The 19,173-nt window shown below is 39.7% G+C and overlaps 1 protein-coding gene across 1 annotated transcript; it reads left to right on the forward strand.

Annotated features, from left to right (window-relative positions):
• Window positions 1-17,525: 17,525 nt before the first annotated feature.
• Window positions 17,526-18,572, forward strand: LOC101407039 (trace amine-associated receptor 9). The gene has a single exon (XM_004422400.1). The coding sequence runs from the start codon at window positions 17,526-17,528 to the stop codon at window positions 18,570-18,572; it is 1,047 nt and encodes a 348-aa protein (XP_004422457.1).
• The last annotated feature ends 601 nt before the right edge of the window (window positions 18,573-19,173 follow it).

Here is a 19,173-nt window from a genome sequence, read left to right on the forward strand (position 1 = left end):
CTGAAGTCCTGGAGGCACCTGGCACTGAGCAAATCTGGGGAGGTTTATAAACTGTATGAGGAGGAACCAAATAGCCGATAATCAAATTTGAAAAGCCAATGAAAGTACGTGAAGAAAAGTGAAACAAAACGAGCTGCTTTGTTGTTGTTGTTGTTTTGACCTGTCAAATAAAAAACAAATCTGGACTCAGTAAGGAGAGACTTAATTGGAAAGTTACTGCAATGAGGGGAAGGGACTGTCACAGTTGGGAGAATTCTTTGATCATAAGATCTGCAAGTCTCTAGTGAGTTAGGAAAAAAGGACTTTCGTTTCATGGAGAGGAGTAAACAAGGATGTGGGAGGAATGGGAGTGACAAAATCAAACAGCAGATCAGAAATTACTCTACCCTGAGGCCAGTCTCTTCTCAGGAGCACCGTTAAGGAGCAGCGGGCTGTTTGCTGGCTCAGGCTGAGGATGGACCAAAGTTCAGGCCATCCTCCTGGGAGAAGGAGAGAATCTGAACCAAAGTGTGGCTAACAAGCATTTTGTTCCAATTGATCTGTAGAGACTTAGAAGTTCAACTAATCATTTATGAGGGAAAAAATGGGAATTTGGCCTTGTCTTTCTGGCCTTGTTGTAGGTAAACAAGGGGCATCCCTGAGTCTTATCTATGTCATGTGAGGAAGGGTTGTTATTTGCAATAAACTGTTTCTCAGACCACAAAAGGTATAAGGATTTCTTTAACCATCACTGTTTTCCAGGATCACAGAGCTCGGTAGAATTCAGCTTTGTCAGACCTAAGACACTGGCAATATGACAAAGAATCATAGGACACAGTGTTGACGGGGCTAGGTATATGGCAGAATGGGCCCTCTTTTACAGTGTAGCAGCTCGCCAAATTGACACAGCCTTTCTGCAAACTTTTATTTTATTTTACTTTTAGATTTATTTATTCACTTATTTTTTCCCCCCAAAGCCCCAGTAGATAGTTGTATGTCATAGCTGCACATCCTTCTAGTTGCTGTATGTGGGACGCGGCCTCAGCATGGCCGGAGAAGCTGTGCGTTGGTGCGCGCCCAGGATCCGAACCCCAGGCCGCCAGCAGCGGAGCGCACGCACTTAACCGCTAAGCCACAGGGCCGGCCCTCTGGAAACTTTTAAATGCAGTTTACCAACTCTTCAGCCTATCAACCTCACCTTTAGAAATCTATACCGAGGAATTAGACAAGTGTGCTGAAATGACATATATCACAGTGTGGTTTTAAACATCAAACATTTGGGAACAATGTAAATATCTGTCAATGGGATTCATTAAGGGCGCTTACACACCAGTAACACTGTGGTGTTAACAAAGATAGTGGAGAGGCAGGAGGTAGTGTGGTGATTAAGAGTACGCTCTCTGGAGTCAGGCTGCCTGGGTTCAAATCCCACCTTCAGCACTTGCAGATGTGTAATCTCGAGCAACTCAACCTCTCTCTGTCCCCCAGTTTTCTCACCTGGGAAATAGAGGTGTGTCTACCTTATACCCTTTTTGGGAGGATTAAATAAGTTAATATATGAAAGCATGTAGTGCCCATATTATAATATAAAAATAGTATAATTAGTATTATTAGATTTATATTATTGACATCCAAGGGTATCTACCATATATTAAATATGAAAATTTGGTGACAAAATGAAATATGTTATGATACTATTTTTGAAATATATATAGAGAAAGGGAGAAAGAAACAATAATATGTGGAAGAATATATACGCAGACTTTAACTTTTATTTTATGTACTTCTAAACTCTTCAATTTTTTCTTTTAACAAAATCCATGGGAAAGAAAATAAAGCTATCTCCCATTTGAAAATCAATAAAAGGTATGTAGATAGTCAGGGAATGGGGTGGGGTGGGGTGGGGATACTATAGCTTGGGGCTATATTTGGCCACAGGGTAATAATTCTTTGGTCTTTGAAGTTGAAGAGAGAATGATTTCCATAGATTCAATTTGTGGTGAGATTAGAATGAAGTCTTTAAAAGTTTAAATGTCAAACTACATTACAAAGCTATAGTAATCAAAACAGTGTGGTATTGGCATTAAAAACAGACACACAGGGCCGGCCCGTGGCTTATCGGTTAAGTGCACGCTCTCTGCTACTGGCGGCCCGGGTTCGGATCCCAGGCGCGCACCGATGCACCACTTCTCTGGCCATGCTGAGGCCGTGTCCCACGTACAGCAACTAGAAGGATGTGCACCTATGACATACAACTATCTACTGGGGCTTTGGGGAGAAAAAAAAAAAAAGGAGGAGGATTGGCAATAGATGCTAGCTCAGAGCCGGTCTTCCTCAGCAAAAAGAGGAGGATTAGCATGGATGTTAGCTCAGGGCTGATCTTCCTCACAAAAAACAAAACAAAACAAAACAAAAACAGACACACAGATCAATGGAACAGAATAGAGAGCCCAGAAATAAACTCATGCATATTGGTCAATTAATTTACAACCAGGGAGCCAAGAATGTGCCATAGGGAAAGGATGGTCTTTTCAATAAATGATGTTGAAAAAACTGGACAGCTACATGCAAAAGACTGAATGTAAGACCTGAACCCATAAAACTCCTAGAAGAAAACGTAGGAGGTAAGCTCCTTAACATCGCCTTGGCAATGATTTTTTGGATTTGACACCAAAAGCAAAGGCAACAAAAGGAAAAATAAACAAAAGTGGGACTGCATCAAACTAAAAAGTTTCTGTACAGCAAAGGAAACCATCAATAAAATGAAAAAACAACCTACGAAATGGGAGAAAATATTTGCAAATTGTGTATTTGATAAGAGGTTAATATCCAAAATATACAAAAACTTATATAACTCAAGAGAAAAGAAATATCCAATTAAAAAAATGGACTGAAGATCTGAATAGATATTTTTCCAAAGAAGACATTCAGATGGCCAACATGTACAGGAAAAGGTACTCAATGTCACTAATCATTAGGGAAATGCCAGTCAAAACCACAATATGATATCAGCTCACACTTATTTGAATGGTTATTATAAAAAAGACAAGAAATAATAAGTTGGTGAGGATGTGAAGAAAAGTCCACCTTGTGCACTGTTGGTGGGAATGTAAGTTGGTGCAGCCACTATGGAAAACAGTATGCAGCTTCCTCAAAAAGTTAAAAATAGAACTATCACATGATCCAGCAATTCCACTTCTTGGTATTTATCCAAAGAAAACGAAAGCACTATCTCAAAAAGATAGCTGCACCCCCACGTTCACAGCAGCCTTATTTACAATAGTCAAGACATGGAAACAACCTAAGTTTCCATCAAAAAATTAATGGATACAGGGGCAGGCCCCATGGCATAGTGGTTAAGTGTGAGCACTCTGTTGCTGGCGGACCGGATTTGGATCCCAGGCGCCTGCTGATGCACCGCTTATTAAGCCATGCTGTGGTGGCGTCCCACATAAAGTGGAGAAACATGGGCACGGATGTTAGCTCAGGGCAAGTCTTCCTCAGCAAAAAAAGAGGAGGATTGGTGTGGATGCTAGCTCAGGGCTGATCTTCCTCACACACACACATACACACACACACACAAAGAATGGATACAGAAAATGTGGTATATATACACAATGGAATATTATTCAGCCATAAAAAAGAAGGAAATCCTGCCATTTGCAACAGCATTGATGGAACTTAAGGGCATTATGCTAAGTGAAATAAATCAGACAGAGAAAGACAAATACTATATGATCTTACATGTAAGTAGAATCTAAAAAAAAAAAATCTCATAGATACAGAGAACAGATTGGTGGTTGCCAGAGGTGTGGGGTTGAGGGTGGGTGAAAGGGGTGAAGGGGGTCAAAAGGTACAAACTTCCAGTTATAAGATAAATAAGTCCTAGGGATGTGATGTATACGTGGTGACTGTTGACAATACTGTATTGTATATTTGAAAGCTGATAGGAGAGATCTTAAAAGTTCTCATCACAAGAAAAAAGAATTGTAACTATGTGAGGTGATGGATGTTAACTAAACTTATTCTGGTAATCATTTTGCAATATATACATATATCAAATCATTACATTGTACACCTAAAACTAATGCAGCATTATATGTCAATTATATCTCAATTTAAAAAATCTGGTGTTAATTGGAATTAAAGATGATTAAAGATTGTAAAAAAAAAAGTTTAAATGTTAGAAATATTGAAGAGCTTCCTGTAACAGCTAATCAGCTAATCTACAATTCAGGAGATAATCAGCGAGCCTTAGCTTTGAATATTTCTAGTTATGTCCTCCAATTGATGTTCTCCTCAAAAGTCATCAATATAATTTTGGTGCCTCACTTTTCACAGGGCACTGAATTGAGGAGGATAGAGAAAAGAGAGGACTAAAAAGTCCTCGTCTTCAGATAGTGTACAGAAAGAATAGAAGACAAAGATAAATGTTCACTGGAATCTTAGTTCTGTCACTTATTCTCTGTGAATTCAGGTGAGTTGCTCAAAGCCTGTACCTCCGTTTTCACATGTCAAATAGAAATTATATTACCTCCTAGGGTTGTGACGATTAAATGAGTTAACAATGTAAACATTTGTGAGAGGACCCAGCACAGGGTAAGTGCTCAGTGAATGTCAGCTCTCACTATTACGTGAGCCATGGGCAGCATAAAAACACCGTGCATGGATGGAGAACTTGCTTCAGGAGGGACCATGGTGGAGGGAGGCGTTTGCGGTGCTGGGCTGTGAAAGAGGAACGGTTATTGAACCGTGGAGGGGTGGGGGAATCACTTCTCTTTCTCAGTTTCCCTCATCTCTTCCTTTATCTTTCTACCCTTTTCCTTTCTATCTCTGTCAGTCCCATCTGCCCTCTTCCTACGTTATCTCATCCTATCTTCCATTTGGACCTTTTTTGGGTTTAACTAAAGTTCCAAGATCAATGACAAGACCAAACAAAAATGCATTATAGATTTCTGTCTGGTCCGACTATTGTGAAATTATTAATGACATTCAATGAGCAGTTAGGATCTTACCTATTTTAGAAGGAAAGAACAGTAAACTGCTCTTCATTAGACATCTTGCATCACATATATAAATAGGACCATAAAACATTGGGTGGGAGCTATGTGGAGTCAGTGGAGGGCATCTTGGGGTCAGTTTTTTGACTTATTACAAACACCGTAACCACTGTAAATGGTAAACACACTGTCAAGTAAAAGGATGTGGGAGATCAGAATGGCCACCCCAAAATGTGTTTCTTTGGCATGGGGATTATTTTGGGCTGGTTACTTTTAAGAAACTGCAGAAGGGAAAGAAGCTCTGAAAAGTAGAACTTACGCTTTGTAAGAGACGTTTACATTTATAAGGGAAATATCCATTTGCAAAGGTATCTCCCTCTCTGTACCAGGAAGAAGGGGTGACGAACTTATCTCTAGAAACTCTTATCAGTGAGGAAGGCGAGGACTTAAATCTACATACTCTTGTTTACTCTGCTTTCTGGTAATCTCCCATAGCTGACTCCCCCCACCCCCAACATCCTCCTTTGTCTTTACCTGAATCTATTCAAAAAGAAAACCCCTGCCATTTTGTCGAGATACTCAGTTACCCAGTGGGTCTCTCCCATGTATATGTTACCGCACAAGGGGCATGATCTGCTTGCTGCAAGACAAAAGCCAATCATCAAGAGGCAAGATGGTGGAAAAGAAAGGGCAGTTTATTACAGCTTGCTAGCAAGGGGGAAGATGGTTGACTAATGTTGGAAAGAATCATTTTAAGGGGGCACAAAATCTTACAGCAGTTACATAGGCCATTGGGTTATAGGGGAGAGGGTTAGGAATGTTGACCTTCTGGTGTTTCAGACTGGGAGTCGCCACACCAGATCTTTCAGTTTTCCTTGATGATGGCTATCAGAATAGACTCTCTGTTCGGGGGTCATCACATTCCTAAGGAACTCAAAAGAGCATAGTTATCATCCTATCGCAGCTGGGAGGTACAGGTACAAGCAGGGGTCGTAAAATCTACAGAGCAGTTAGATCTCCTGGAGGGAGCACATCCAGCTGGGTTAGTTTGTCAGGGGTCATTCAAAGTCACAATAGGGCTTCTTTTCTACAGTATGGCTTCCCTCATATCAAACTTGTCTTGAGCCGGTATCATATACATGTTATAAAGCTTTGTTTGATTTTCTCCTACTGTTTGGTCTCATGTCAATTTAATTTGTAGCCCAGCCAGAAGGAACCCAGAGTGGGTAGAGGATAGTCTTCCTCCCTTTCAAGGGAAAAGCACCAGAAACAACCAGTTACAAATCCACATGGATATAACCTGTCTTTTTCTTATACAGATAACAAATTGAAGCTCAGAGAGTTTGAAGATGTGCGCAGGGTCACAGAAATTAGAAACTTGAATGCCATTTTTTCTTGGTAACTCAGTTCAGAGTCTCTTTGACTGGAGAACTTTCTACAGTAAATACCGTCAACCTGGCTCTGCTCAGGGCTTTCCCCCTCACCCCTTCCTTGTGCCCTGGAGTGTTCCTCCTCTCTCCTCCCAGTGTTCTTATCTCAGGGCACTGTAGTTGTTTACTTGGCCTCTTCCACACTAGACTCTGAACTTACTCAGGCTAGGGATCGAGGCTTTTATCTGCATTCTTAGCACCTCACATGGATGCCTAGCACTAGAAGGTGCTTAGCAAGTGTGAGTGGAATGAACGACCCGATTTTTCTGACTCCAAGTTCAGAGCTCTTTCACTTATAACAGTGCTAGTTCCCCTGGAGCAGTGTTTCTCAAAAAGTGGTCTGTGGAATGCCAGAATCATTTGGGGTGCTTGATTAAAAAAGCATATTTCATTCCTGGAGATTAGAACTTCTGGATGTAGGGCCTGCAACTCTTAAGCACCTCATGTGATTCTAATGAAGACAAAAGTTCAGAAACCTTTCTTTGAGTTGCTTCTATGGGGGGGGGGCTTGGAGGGGAGGGACTAGATAGCCACCTAACTGGCATGCTTTCAAAGTGTTTTCTGTGGAGCTCATTTTGGGGGGAGGGGGTGCTCATTTTTAAACAGAAACTCCCCTTCTGTGCATTTACCTATGTAGCTTTTGTTTGGTCAGCCCAGTATTGTTCAGAGTGACCGCTAAGGGGCAGCAGAGTAGGGGAAAAATGAGAAGGTCATGAAACAGAATGGAGACATTGTTACCTTTGAAATAGTTCCACAAGAAAGATATGCCAAGAAATGATGAGTTAATATGCCCCAATTCTCCTCACATGTTTACCTACTATTTTAGGAATCTTAGTTTCAAGCATCGTAATTTATATTATTGTTAAGTAAATGATTTCTAGATTATGAATTAAGTTCCCTCAAAACCAAGAAAATAGGATTTAGAAATACCTTTTTTTTCCTTAAAAATCAAAGAAATTATCCCAACTGAAGATATTTTCTGGCACTGATAAGTCAAGAAGTGGAAATTTTTTTAATTGTTGAAAAAAAAAACCCATTGAATCATTTGAATTATGTGATGGAGAATATTGTATCAATGAGATTTTGGTCAAGAAAGAACCTAATAATGGAAATTTCAGAACCATTATTATAACTAACTTGTTCCACGTTTTATAAAATCAATCCAGCATCTTGGACAATTTTATTCAGGCCGTAGTGTGGAATTGGAAAGTCATTAGTGGACCTGCATACGACTTGAGAAAAGCAATTTTATTGTGTTATAGTGACACTTAGTAAATGCCTGACACAGTAGATTCATAAAAAATAATCATTCCCTTAACTCGGTTAGTTCTCTGGGTGATGGATTATGACATCTCTCTGTGGAGAGATTTTGAGCTCTACTCAGATCTATCCATTTGTCCGCTGGACAGTTCCCAGTCTGCTTGTCCATGGGCATCTCAACTTCAACATGTCCCGACAGGAAGTCCTCTCCCCTCTCCGCTCCCCACAAACCTTCTCCTCCACTGGGTTATCTAGGCCCGGAAGCAAGAAATTATCCTGAAGTTCTCATTCTTTCTCCTTCATAACATTGAATCCATTACAAGGTTGCTTTGTACAGAAGTTTAACTCATTAGAAAGGTTTGGGTAGATTCCAAAATCTACAGGAAGGCGGGAGAACCAGGTTCAGAGAGGAAGCAAAGGAAGATTTTACCACTGAGCGATTTACTTAGAAACCCACCACAGGAACTTCAGCCTTAGCTAACCTCTGTCACCCTGAACATGGGACAGCATCACCCCGGCTCCTCTAACTCCACTGCAGCTGCTGTGAAGAATCTCTGACTCAAGGTCTGGGTGGGCACACGCATTCATGCTTTCGACACTGGGGAGGAACGGTGTAGGCAAAGGGTCATAACACAGGTCCTGATTTCCCCTAGCTTGGTATTCTTCACAGCAGGAAGAATATTTGAATATTGGGCACTCTGATTAATACAGGTCCCCTGCAGTCAACACGCTCTTCCCCATACTTGTATTTCAAAGTGTTTCTTTTTCCCTTCACATAATATTCCTTATAGAACTCAAAACACATTCAACTCTAACCCACGTGGCAGCTCAGTCTTCCCAATTATTGCTTCCAGCTCCAAGTTCATGATTTCTGGGTGGCGTACAATCCTCTCGCAACGTTCAATAATTCATAGACTATATTATAAAGTTAAACACCACTAATACACCCTATATAAAGTAGTGAAATAGCGAGAGATAAACGAGATAGAAAAAGAAATTATACTATACAAATTTAAAAATTAGGAAATTGGGAAAATTAGGTGAAATGAAGCAATCCCCTTTCCTACAATTGGTCATGGAGTTGTAGTGATATTTATTTTTTCCTTCTTGCTGTGTATTCCATCTTCCTTTTGCTTTCAGCCAGCACCGCAGCTGTGAGGCTTCTCTACTCACTGTGGCTGCTTCACTTCCGAGAAAATTGAACCTTTAGAAATCCTACCTTTATTGGGTTCTTAAGTTGTTCCTTTAACATTTACCTCTGGTCAAGGGGTCCAGCCATATCTTTCACTGTGCACGCCGCACAGCAACAACTCAAGATTGTTGCCGCAGCAGCAAATATCCTAACTTACCCCGTTATGCCTATTTTCTCAGTACCATTAGGAGCCCAAAATGGACAGATAACATTCTCAGCTTCAAGTTCAATGAAATTGTTGGTCAAATTTATTGAAATTAATATGGAAGCATTCTTCTATTGGACGATAAATCTAAACCATCAGAGGCCACAGTTACTACTACGGAAGACGAAATTCTCAAGTGGGTAGTTATGGGAAGTGCTTCCCACATCAGACGCTTAATAAGATAGTGACAAGAGATTTTCACATATTGAGGTATATGGGGTAACTATTCGGGTTCAAAACTGATTTGGCTTGAACTAAAAAGCCTGACTTCTGGCCTATCAAACATACATTGTACATCTGCTTAACCATTAAAGCAAAGAATACAGTCTCTTAAGATAAGAATGCACACTTCCCCTCCTAAGCCCCATTGGTAATGCTCTATTGGTAACGCCCGAGTTAGTCCCTTTCCTGTCATCGCAGTCACGTTGACCTGTTAATTTGCAATTGAATACCTTTTTGAAATTTTGATGAAAATGTATCCTGGGCGTGTTTAATGTATGTTCTTTGATCTAAAAAGATAGAAGACTGTACTGAAAACCGTGCTTCTCTGGAACGCTTTCTAAGGCCTTCCCAGGTTATAGTCCTCACTCTGGCTCAAGTAAACTCACCTTATTTCTCTTATCTCTAGAATGGTCGTTGGTTATTTTGCATTGACAATAGATTCTCAGACTCAAGTCTACCTAGTTTCTTAGGCAGAAACTAGAAAACAGTTGTGATTCTTTTCTCAACTTCATGTACCTAACCAGTTTTATTTCTGTAGTTTTCTATTCTTTTGCTAAAGGAAGATCCTGTTCATGAATGTTCCATCTAGCTCTTTACCCCTTTGAACTACATTTCTGCCTTCTTCATGTACTCTTTTCTGGTAGTGTCCCAATTTTTAAAGATATGAAAATGACATTTGATTGAATTCTGGCAGTCGCTGATGGCTTGCACTATATGGTCACTGGATAGGCCAACAATGCTTGGGCTCCTTACCTGAGATTCTGACTCTGTAGGTGTAGGATTATATTCTGGGCACCCCCAAAACCACTTCAGAATTAATTTTGGGTGGGGGCACAATCGCCATTTCCCTTTCTCTGACTTCCTAAGTTCCTCCCTGATTCATTGCTGAGCCTCTCAGGCACATGATGGCATATGAGTCTGACACAGAAGAAGATTCTCAGTGCAAACCTCTGGCTTCTGCATTGTTCTTCCACTAGCCCCTCTTCATTTCCCCCAGCTGCTCCCTCCAGTGTGTTCTACCAACCCTGTGCTTTTATTTTCACTCTCACAGTGTGGCCTTTCTGCTTTAGTTCTGTCCTTGCTTTTCAGACTTACTCTTACCTAGGTCTTGTTACTTGCCCTGCAGAGAAGGTGTTCACTACTTCAGCAGAGTCTTCTACGTTCCAAGTCAGCCCCCCAGGGCCACACTGCAGGTGGCCCATTGCACAGGCGCTGGGGCAGACAAATTCACTGTGAGGAGCTTCTTCTTGATATGACCCAAAAGTCGTTGTAATCGCTTCCCTGTGTCACCTTTTTCCAGCTAGAGTAAATGAGGAACTGGTGACAAGAAGATTGTTGGGGTTCCACAAAACCCAAGGAGAAAAAAAATAGATGGATGGTATAAAACAATAGTTTGCAGCCATATTATTCTTGAAATGTTTGCTCTTTCAACTGGTTGCTATGTTCCGTTTTAGGATATCTTTTGAATGATTTTAATTTATTTCTCTGTGTTCAAAGTTTTATCTTCTATTACATCTATATATGTAATTTCTAAATATGACTAATTGGATTAGCAGATATGTGGGTGGTAATTTGGAGAACATTCCAGATTTAGAAAGGAAGGCAGTCCAGACTAAAGAATGTGTGTGGGATAGACCTGAGTACAAATCCTGGCTGTGTGATCCCAGATAACTGAGGAAATTAATAAAAGGAAAGGCAAGGAGCAATGTGAACAAACAGGGCAACTGACCCAAGAAAGAGAACAAATAATGTAGAGAACATGAGAAATCTGTAAACAATTCTTATTAGTAGTCACGGAGAGATTCAAGTGTGAATTACAAAAATAGAACAGGCCTGGGCTGCACTAATAAAGATAAAATAGGGAATCCAAGAAAGTGCTCTGAAATGTAGCATATGACTGCCTTGCTTCTGTTAATTACCAGGTAAGAGCCAATGGATCTGACTCCTTCACACAAAACAACTACAAATTTTGGACATAATTGAAAGGCAGCCTCCTGAAGGCACTGAAGGGTGAGCACAAGCAAAGAGATTTTGGTGGGAAGAACGTGCTTGAAGGAAGGCAGGTATACAAAAAGTTAAGTTCCCGTTTTCGTGGAGTTTAGTCTAGGGCTAACCTTAGCGTGGCACACGGTTTGTCAGGGGAACGTGTGGGAAAACACAGTCTTTCTGGCCTGGAGAACCACAAAACTGGATCCAGGGTAACTGTGGTCGCTGGGGAGAGTGAGGGAATCTCAGACAGGAAACAGCTGTCTGTCTACAGCTCTGGTTGATGCCCAAAGGACACGTGCGAAGCAGATGAAAATGTCTTAGGTAAAGACAATAGATCTGAATTAAGAGAAGCTAACACTCAAGAAATAGATATCACTAAAGCAAAAGAGATAATACTCATCAGAGGAAATAACAGAATTTGGAATCTCCACAACTTAACATTTCATAATGCCGAGAATACAACCCAGAATTATCCAACATACAAAAAGCCGGGGAAATGGGACATGTTCTCAAGAAAAAAGGAAAATCAATTGAGACCACCCCTGAGATGACAAACATGAGCTAAGAGATAAACATTTTAAAGCAGTTGTTAATAACTATCCTCAATGAAGTAAAACAAAATATGCTACAAATGAATGAAGCATGGGAAATCTCAGCAGAGAATTGAAAACAACAAAAACATTAAATGAAAATTCTAGAACTCAAAATAATATAAGATCTGAAATAAAATATTGCTAAATGGACTTACCCAGAGAGGGGGGAAAAGGATTGAAAAAAAAGAATGTAGCTTCAGAGAATAGTTAGGTAGTGTCCAATGGTTTAGCATAATGTAATTGCAGTCCTAGAAAGAGAGAAGAAAGATTATAGAGCAGAAAAAAATATGTGAAAAAGTAATGGCCAAATATTTCTCCCCATGCCATATTTAGGATTTCTTAGTTTCTAAAAATTGAGGTTCTGAGTAATTAAGAACCTTATCATACAGGTGTCAGAATTATGATTTGAGTGTGAGTTTTCCTAAATTTGAGGTCTGTGTTCTTAATTACTCCACTATTCTGCCTTAATAATAGGTGCTTATTCAATAGATAAATAAAATAAGCTTCAAAAAGCAAAACAAAACAATCAATGGTATTTTCAGTGCACTGAGTCAAGTTTTGCTAGACAAACTCACCAAAGTAAAGTTTGCATGATGAAATGGAACTCTTGAAATTAAATGAAAGGGCTGTGATAGGTTTATTTTGTTTTATCCCTTTAGTGTAGACCTAATCTATCCAATACAGTAGCAACTAGCCACATATGGCTATAAAAATAATTTAAATTAATTAAAATTAAGTTAAATTTAAAAGTCAATTTCTCAGTCACACTAACCAGACTTCAAGTGTTCAATAACCACACAAGGCTAGTGGCTATCATACTGGACAGTGTGGATTATAGAATGTTTCTTTCATCACAGAAGGTTTTATTGGGTAACTCTGTTCTAGACTATTTGTAATTCAAATTCTTTTTCAAAAGCACTGAATCAACAGGGACACTAAATTTTCTTTCCTCTGCTCTAAAGCTTAAAATTATCCAAGAATATTATAGGAAATCATTAAGATTTTAAAGCAAATATTAAAAAAAGAAGTTTAACAATAGGGACCTGACACTTGGCAAAGAATTTCTTTGGCAACCCTCCTCTTAGGGACACATTTGTTCTAGTGCTGGCCTCTCACGGCTCTACGTCCAGCGTTACCTGACAAACACCTGACTTCTTTGAACCTTCTGTTGTCCCATGAACATCTCCAGTTCCCATTCACTCAGTCCAGTGCTCTATGCTGGGCAAGAATGGATTGTCCATGGGTATAGGTGATACCAGACATAACAAATATTCTACTGCATTGCTCCTCATAGGTAAAATACACTTTCCAGAGAGCTCTTAAAGGTGATACTTTGCTGAGATTTTCCAGCATCATGAAAAGTCAAAAAGGGTTTATCACATCTTGCCAAAGAGGACTGGTGGTATTCCTGTGTCTTTGCTCTTCCTAATTAATCATTTATATCTATAGAAAATAATTCTGTTGCATTGATTAAACTCTATTTCAGAATTTTTTTCCTAAGCACAAATGTGACAGATAGTACCAAGTCTCATTTTTAAGTTTCACTAGACCATTTTTAAGTTTCTTGGATTCTTTTATATCCTTTTTTTTCTTTGTGTTAAAGGCTTCATGGGGATGATGTTACTAGGACAGAAATATTTTTAGCAACTACTCTTGTCAAAGGTCTCAGAGAGAGGGCTGTTTGGGGTAGGGATAGTGATTGGCAGACATAAGTATCTATGCAGGTGTTCAGTGGGTAGTCATGCTTAAAGGCGCACTGTTGTAGTTGTTATGATCTTGACAACTAGAAGGGTTTGGAGACTGGAAGCAAACATTGGCTTAAAATGCGAATTAGTTTTCTGTCTCAGGAACCAGAGGATCAATACATCTTTGGAGCAAACTGGTCTTCGCTTTTGAAGGAAAATAAGCGGAAATAATGACTGTAGGTAGCCACTCAGACAGACTGTAATTTTATGTTCTATCGTTCTCAAAGAAATCATGAAGTTACCAGAAATACAAAGATAGATATGAAGTGTTATGCTTTGGGAGTGTAAAGTGTAGCATTATATTCAAATGAGACTGTATCTTAAGACTTTTTGCATTAAGAGTGCTGGTGGAAGGGAAAGGAAAGGTTAATTGGGGCAGGGAACCTGATCTACTGCTTGTGGAGAGGTTTCATTCGGGTGAGCTTGTGGGGTTTGAGTGGCTTGCATGAGATGATGAGTGGAAATGGATATACTAAAGGTCCAATTTGTTAAAATTGCTTTTTGTAAGAGAAAGTTTTTATTTGAAATAATTGAGAAGTTGGGCACAGTTGCACAAAGTTGTGCAAATCACACTTATATACTCTTTACCCAGATTCACCTATTTAAACTTTGCTCTGTTGGCTCTGACATTGGTTCTCTCTCTCCATCTTCTTCTCTGCATGAGTATAATTTTTTTCAGAACCATCTGAGAATACGTTGAATACATCATGGCCCTTCAGCCCTAAGTATTTCAATAACTTAATATTGATACTACACTTTTGTCGCTTGACCCAGGAATATATTCTATTCCAGAATCACATAGTTCTTTTAGTTGTCTTGCCCTTTAGTCTCACTTATTCTGGAAAAGTTCTTCAGTCTTTTAAGACATGGATATTTTTGAAGAATATAACTCCCCCCCGCAAGCCCTTTTAAAAACAGAATGTTTCTCAACTTAGCTTTGTCTGACATTTCTTCACGATGACATCACGGCTTTGCCTTCCTGACTGGAACAGTATCCGCAACATCTTGTGTGCTTCTCAAGGTATCTACCCAAAGGCACCCTTGGCCACCTGCCCCTGAGGGTGATGTTAGTCATGGTCACCGGTAAGGTCTTGTTTGATTTCTTGACTGTATAGCTACTATTTTTTCTTTTGCAATTAATAAAGAATCTCTGGGAGATGACAATTTAGACCACACAAATACCCTATTCTCATCAAAATTTCCCTCCCTTCCCACTAGGTTTAGCATCAAGTGATGATTCCTGCCTGAATCAATATTAATGTGATGGTTCCAAAATTATGATGTGCCAACTCTAGCACTCTATCCACATGTATTAGTTGGCATTTGGTATTCTACTGGAAGGAAGAGCCGTCCTTTATCTATCTGTCTGTCTGTCTATCCTCTATCTATCTATCTATCTATCTATCTATCTATCTATCTATCTATCTCTATCTATCTATCTATCTATCTATCTATCTATCTATCTATCTATCTATCTATATCTTCTATCTGTCAATACCTATCATTAGTATGGCCTCATGGATTCCCTTTTTTTTCAATGGCTTATCATTTTTCACTCTCCCTAATTATTTTGGCACTCAAGTTGTCCCAAATTTGGCCAGTAGGAGTCCCCTCATGTTGGCAACAGTGTTCTTATGAAATGCCCCAGCATTTTTTAAATCTCTTCCTTCATTTCTGATGTAAAACATGTTCCAGTTTCTTTCTGTACCTTCTCTGTCCCATGACTTGGATGAACCATTTCTCTGAGAAGCCCTAGTTCCCTTTACTGGTGAAGAGTATTAAGCACCAAGGTGTGTGTCTTAGGAGTGCTCATTACTGCTCAAGTCTCTTTGCTTCTAGGGAAGGGCACATTTTAAGACATCTACAAGACTGAAGGCTGCTATTTTCGGGCCCAAGTATGAAGACCTGAGGAAGGGGTCACTCTCCTTTTGCACAACAGCAGCATTACTTGGGCACCAGTGAAGTGGGGAGTTCTAAAGCTTGAGGAGACAGCATCCTTTACATAAACACTCAAACTCTCAGGCAGGGCACCATCTGTGGCAGCAATGGTGAAATTCCTTTAGCCAGCTTGAGAGTAAAACAAGAGATGTGGTGGACTATCAGGAGAGCTGGGGCGGAAGAAGAAAATACTGGGGGGGGTGTCAAATGGTGATTTTATTGGGTACTGACTTGTGAGCACATGGATGCTCCCATCTAGGGCATCCCAAGAGTAACTGGGAGACGTTTACAAAGAGGAGACTTAGGTTTATGTCATCAAAACAGTGAGGGCTTAAGGAAGTATAAATTGGGAAATAAAAGCAATAATGAGGGCTGGCCCCGTGGCTTAGCGGTTAAGTGCGCGCGCTCCGCTGCTGGCGGCCCGGATTGGGATCCCCGGGGGCCCACCATGCACTGCTTCTCTGGCCATGCTGAGGCCACGTCCCACATGCAGCAACTAGAAGGATGTGCAGCTATGACATACAAACTATCTACTGGGGGTTTGGGGGGGGCGGAAAAAAATAAATCTTAAAAAAAAAATAAGCAATAATGAATTGATTTAAAACTCACAAATAGTGAAGCCTGCAGATACCACAGGTGTATATACACACATCATACACACGCAAATATCAAAATTCATTGACTAGTGAAGCCTATTACCTAGAGAGTACAGATATATTGATAAAGTATACACATGTGCATGCACATAGGTTTTTCTAGGATCCTGCACTTTCAACAAAGGCCAGACTTGTGGTGTGGGATAAATGGCAATAAAAGTAGTCCAGTCTCTAGCTTGAAGATTAAAATTTAGATGCCAGATTGCACCTTTTCATGGCTAACTGAAGCAAAAATTAATTATTCACTATTGTTTGGTGAACTGTGTAAACCATCTTAAGATCGTATGCCTCAGTATAAAAAAAAAAAAAACTCAAATACTTAGAGAAGCCAAATTGATCTCTATTTGAACGTTGGATGACTGGGCATGAATCCATTCCCTCAAGAGACGTGACTAATTGAGAAACACCCCTCCAGACCATCCCAGATGTTGCCTACTCCTCTGAGGTAGTTTTAAAACTATACCTTTTTCTAAGGATAGGAAGGTGAGGGGCTAGGTGAGTTATTGCTTATTTTAATCCATCTTATTGATTTTAGACATCTAAAACTGGCTATTAGCCTAGAAAATACTTACAAACTGACTATTTTGGTATCAATTTGATAACAATAGTTCTCCAAATCACCTCAAGCTGTCCAAACCAGGAATGACTATAAAAAGAAAAAAATACAGATTCTGAAAATGTAAGCAACAGAAGAAATATATTCCCCAAATAAATTTAGCAAGCTATTATGAGTAAACGTTCCCTAAGTCTTCACACTCTATACTACAGGGATTTTTGAGGTTATACTTTGAAGGAGAAGTAATTTATTTCTTCCTTCTTGAAAAAAATGAAGTATAGTGTGTCATTACTGTTGAAGTGGCTACTCAGGGGAGATGACTTAGTACATAAAAACCAGCCTTTGGTAGCCTAATTATTTCTCAACTCGAGTGGTTACAGGTGAGGTTTCAAAAGATAAAGAAACCCAAAAAAGGAATTTTCTAATGATCAGCCAGTTACATTCTGTAATGTATATAATGATAATATATATCGTTGGGCTAAGTATATTGCCAGCCATTTATTTGGTACTAAATTTGTCTATAATTTTAATGGCTTTCTGCAACAAGTCTCCACTCTAAATATATTAAAAACTTGGGAATACTTTTTGGAAAAACCAAGAGGTAAATATACAAAAAAAAGGTAGAAAATTACTAACTTTTATTTTAACTAGAGATTTTTTTTTTCTCTTCCAGACGCCTTTGAAATTGGCACCTCTTTCTTGTTTTAAGTTGCTGAAGTAGGGAATTGGAGAACTTCAGAATAATTCAGACAAGAAGGCGATGGTGAACACTTTCTCCCAAGCTGAAGCCGTGCAGCTCTGCTATGAGAACGTGAACGGATCCTGCGTGAAAACGCCTTACTCGCCAGGCCCCCGAGCAGTTCTGTACGCAGTCCTTGGTTTGGGGGCCGTGCTGGCCGTGTTTGGAAATTTGCTGGTCATTATTGCTATCCTGCACTTCAAACAACTGCACACACCTACCAACTTCCTGCTGGCGTCCCTGGCCTGCGCTGACTTCTTGGTGGGCGTGACTGTGATGCCCTTCAGCACCGTGAGGTCCGTGGAGAGCTGCTGGTACTTTGGGGACAGTTACTGTAAATTTCATACGTGTTTCGATGCTTCCTTCTGTTTTGCTTCTTTATTTCATTTATGCTGTATCTCTATTGATAGATACATTGCTGTTACTGATCCTCTGACCTATCCAAGGAAGTTTACTGTCTCGGCGTCAGGAATATGCATTGTTCTCTCTTGGTTCTTTTCTGTCGTGTACAGTTTTTCTATCTTTTACACTGGGGCCAATGAAGAAGGCATCGAGGAACTAGTAGTTGCTCTCACCTGTGTGGGAGGCTGTCAGGCTCCACTGAATCAAAATTGGGTTCTACTTTGTTTCCTTCTATTCTTTATACCCGCTGTTGCCATGGTGTCTATATACGGTAAGATATTTTTGGTGGCTAAACACCAGGCTAGGAAGATAGAAAGTACAGTCTGCCAAGCCCAGTCCTCCTCAGAGAGTTACAAGGAAAGGGTCACAAAAAGAGAGAGAAAAGCTGCTAGGACGCTGGGTATTGCTACGGCAGCGTTTCTTATCTCTTGGCTACCGTACATTATTGATGCCGTGATTGATGCTTATATGAATTTTATAACTCCTCCTTATGTTTATGAGATTTTAGTGTGGTGTGTTTATTATAATTCAGCTATGAACCCTTTGATATATGCTTTCTTTTACCCATGGTTTCGGAAGGCAATAAAACTTACCGTAAGTGGTAAAGTCTTAAGGAGTGATTCATCAGTGATTAATTTATTTTCTGAGGAAACAGGTATAGATTGACAAGATTACTGCAGAGACTTCAAAACCAACGTGGAATTAAGGTCAAGTGCAAAATTAAACACTTGGGTCTAGAGAGAAAAGTGTAATCATTTGCCAACTAGAAGGATATTGGTTCTAAAGCACTTGAGTCTTCATGTATCTTGGCATTTTTTAGAATTTAGTGATAGATGAATAAGATTTGCCGATAACTTCCCATTTAGTATTCTTCTATGCTTGTCTGATTCTCTACCTTCTTCTCTGAAATTTCTCCTTGTTTCTTCAAATAATTCAAAGCTTTGTAGTTTCTTCCGAATTTGTTACCAATGTTCGGTCGTCCAAAATATATGGAGGGGGGAAAAAGCTCCTGCCTAACCTGTAAGTTAGATTCTTTGGGGAAAAAAATCTTGTTTAAAGTATATATTTGTTTGAGGAGTAAATACAAGACTATACATTCTTGAAACTGTTTCTAATCTAAAAGGACTTTATAGAGAGCTGCATTGTGGAACTTCCTAGTGTTCAACACTGAAAAACACGGGCGTTCTTTTGGTTTTTGAACCCTGGCAATGCTTCCTCTCCATTTTACAGACACTGTGTTCGCCAGGAACATGCGTAGTGGTTATAT

This window comes from Ceratotherium simum, chromosome 19 (genome assembly GCF_057802395.1).
Source record: "Ceratotherium simum simum isolate JZ-2026a chromosome 19, ASM5780239v1, whole genome shotgun sequence".
NCBI classification, from domain to species: Eukaryota; Metazoa; Chordata; class Mammalia; order Perissodactyla; family Rhinocerotidae; genus Ceratotherium; species Ceratotherium simum.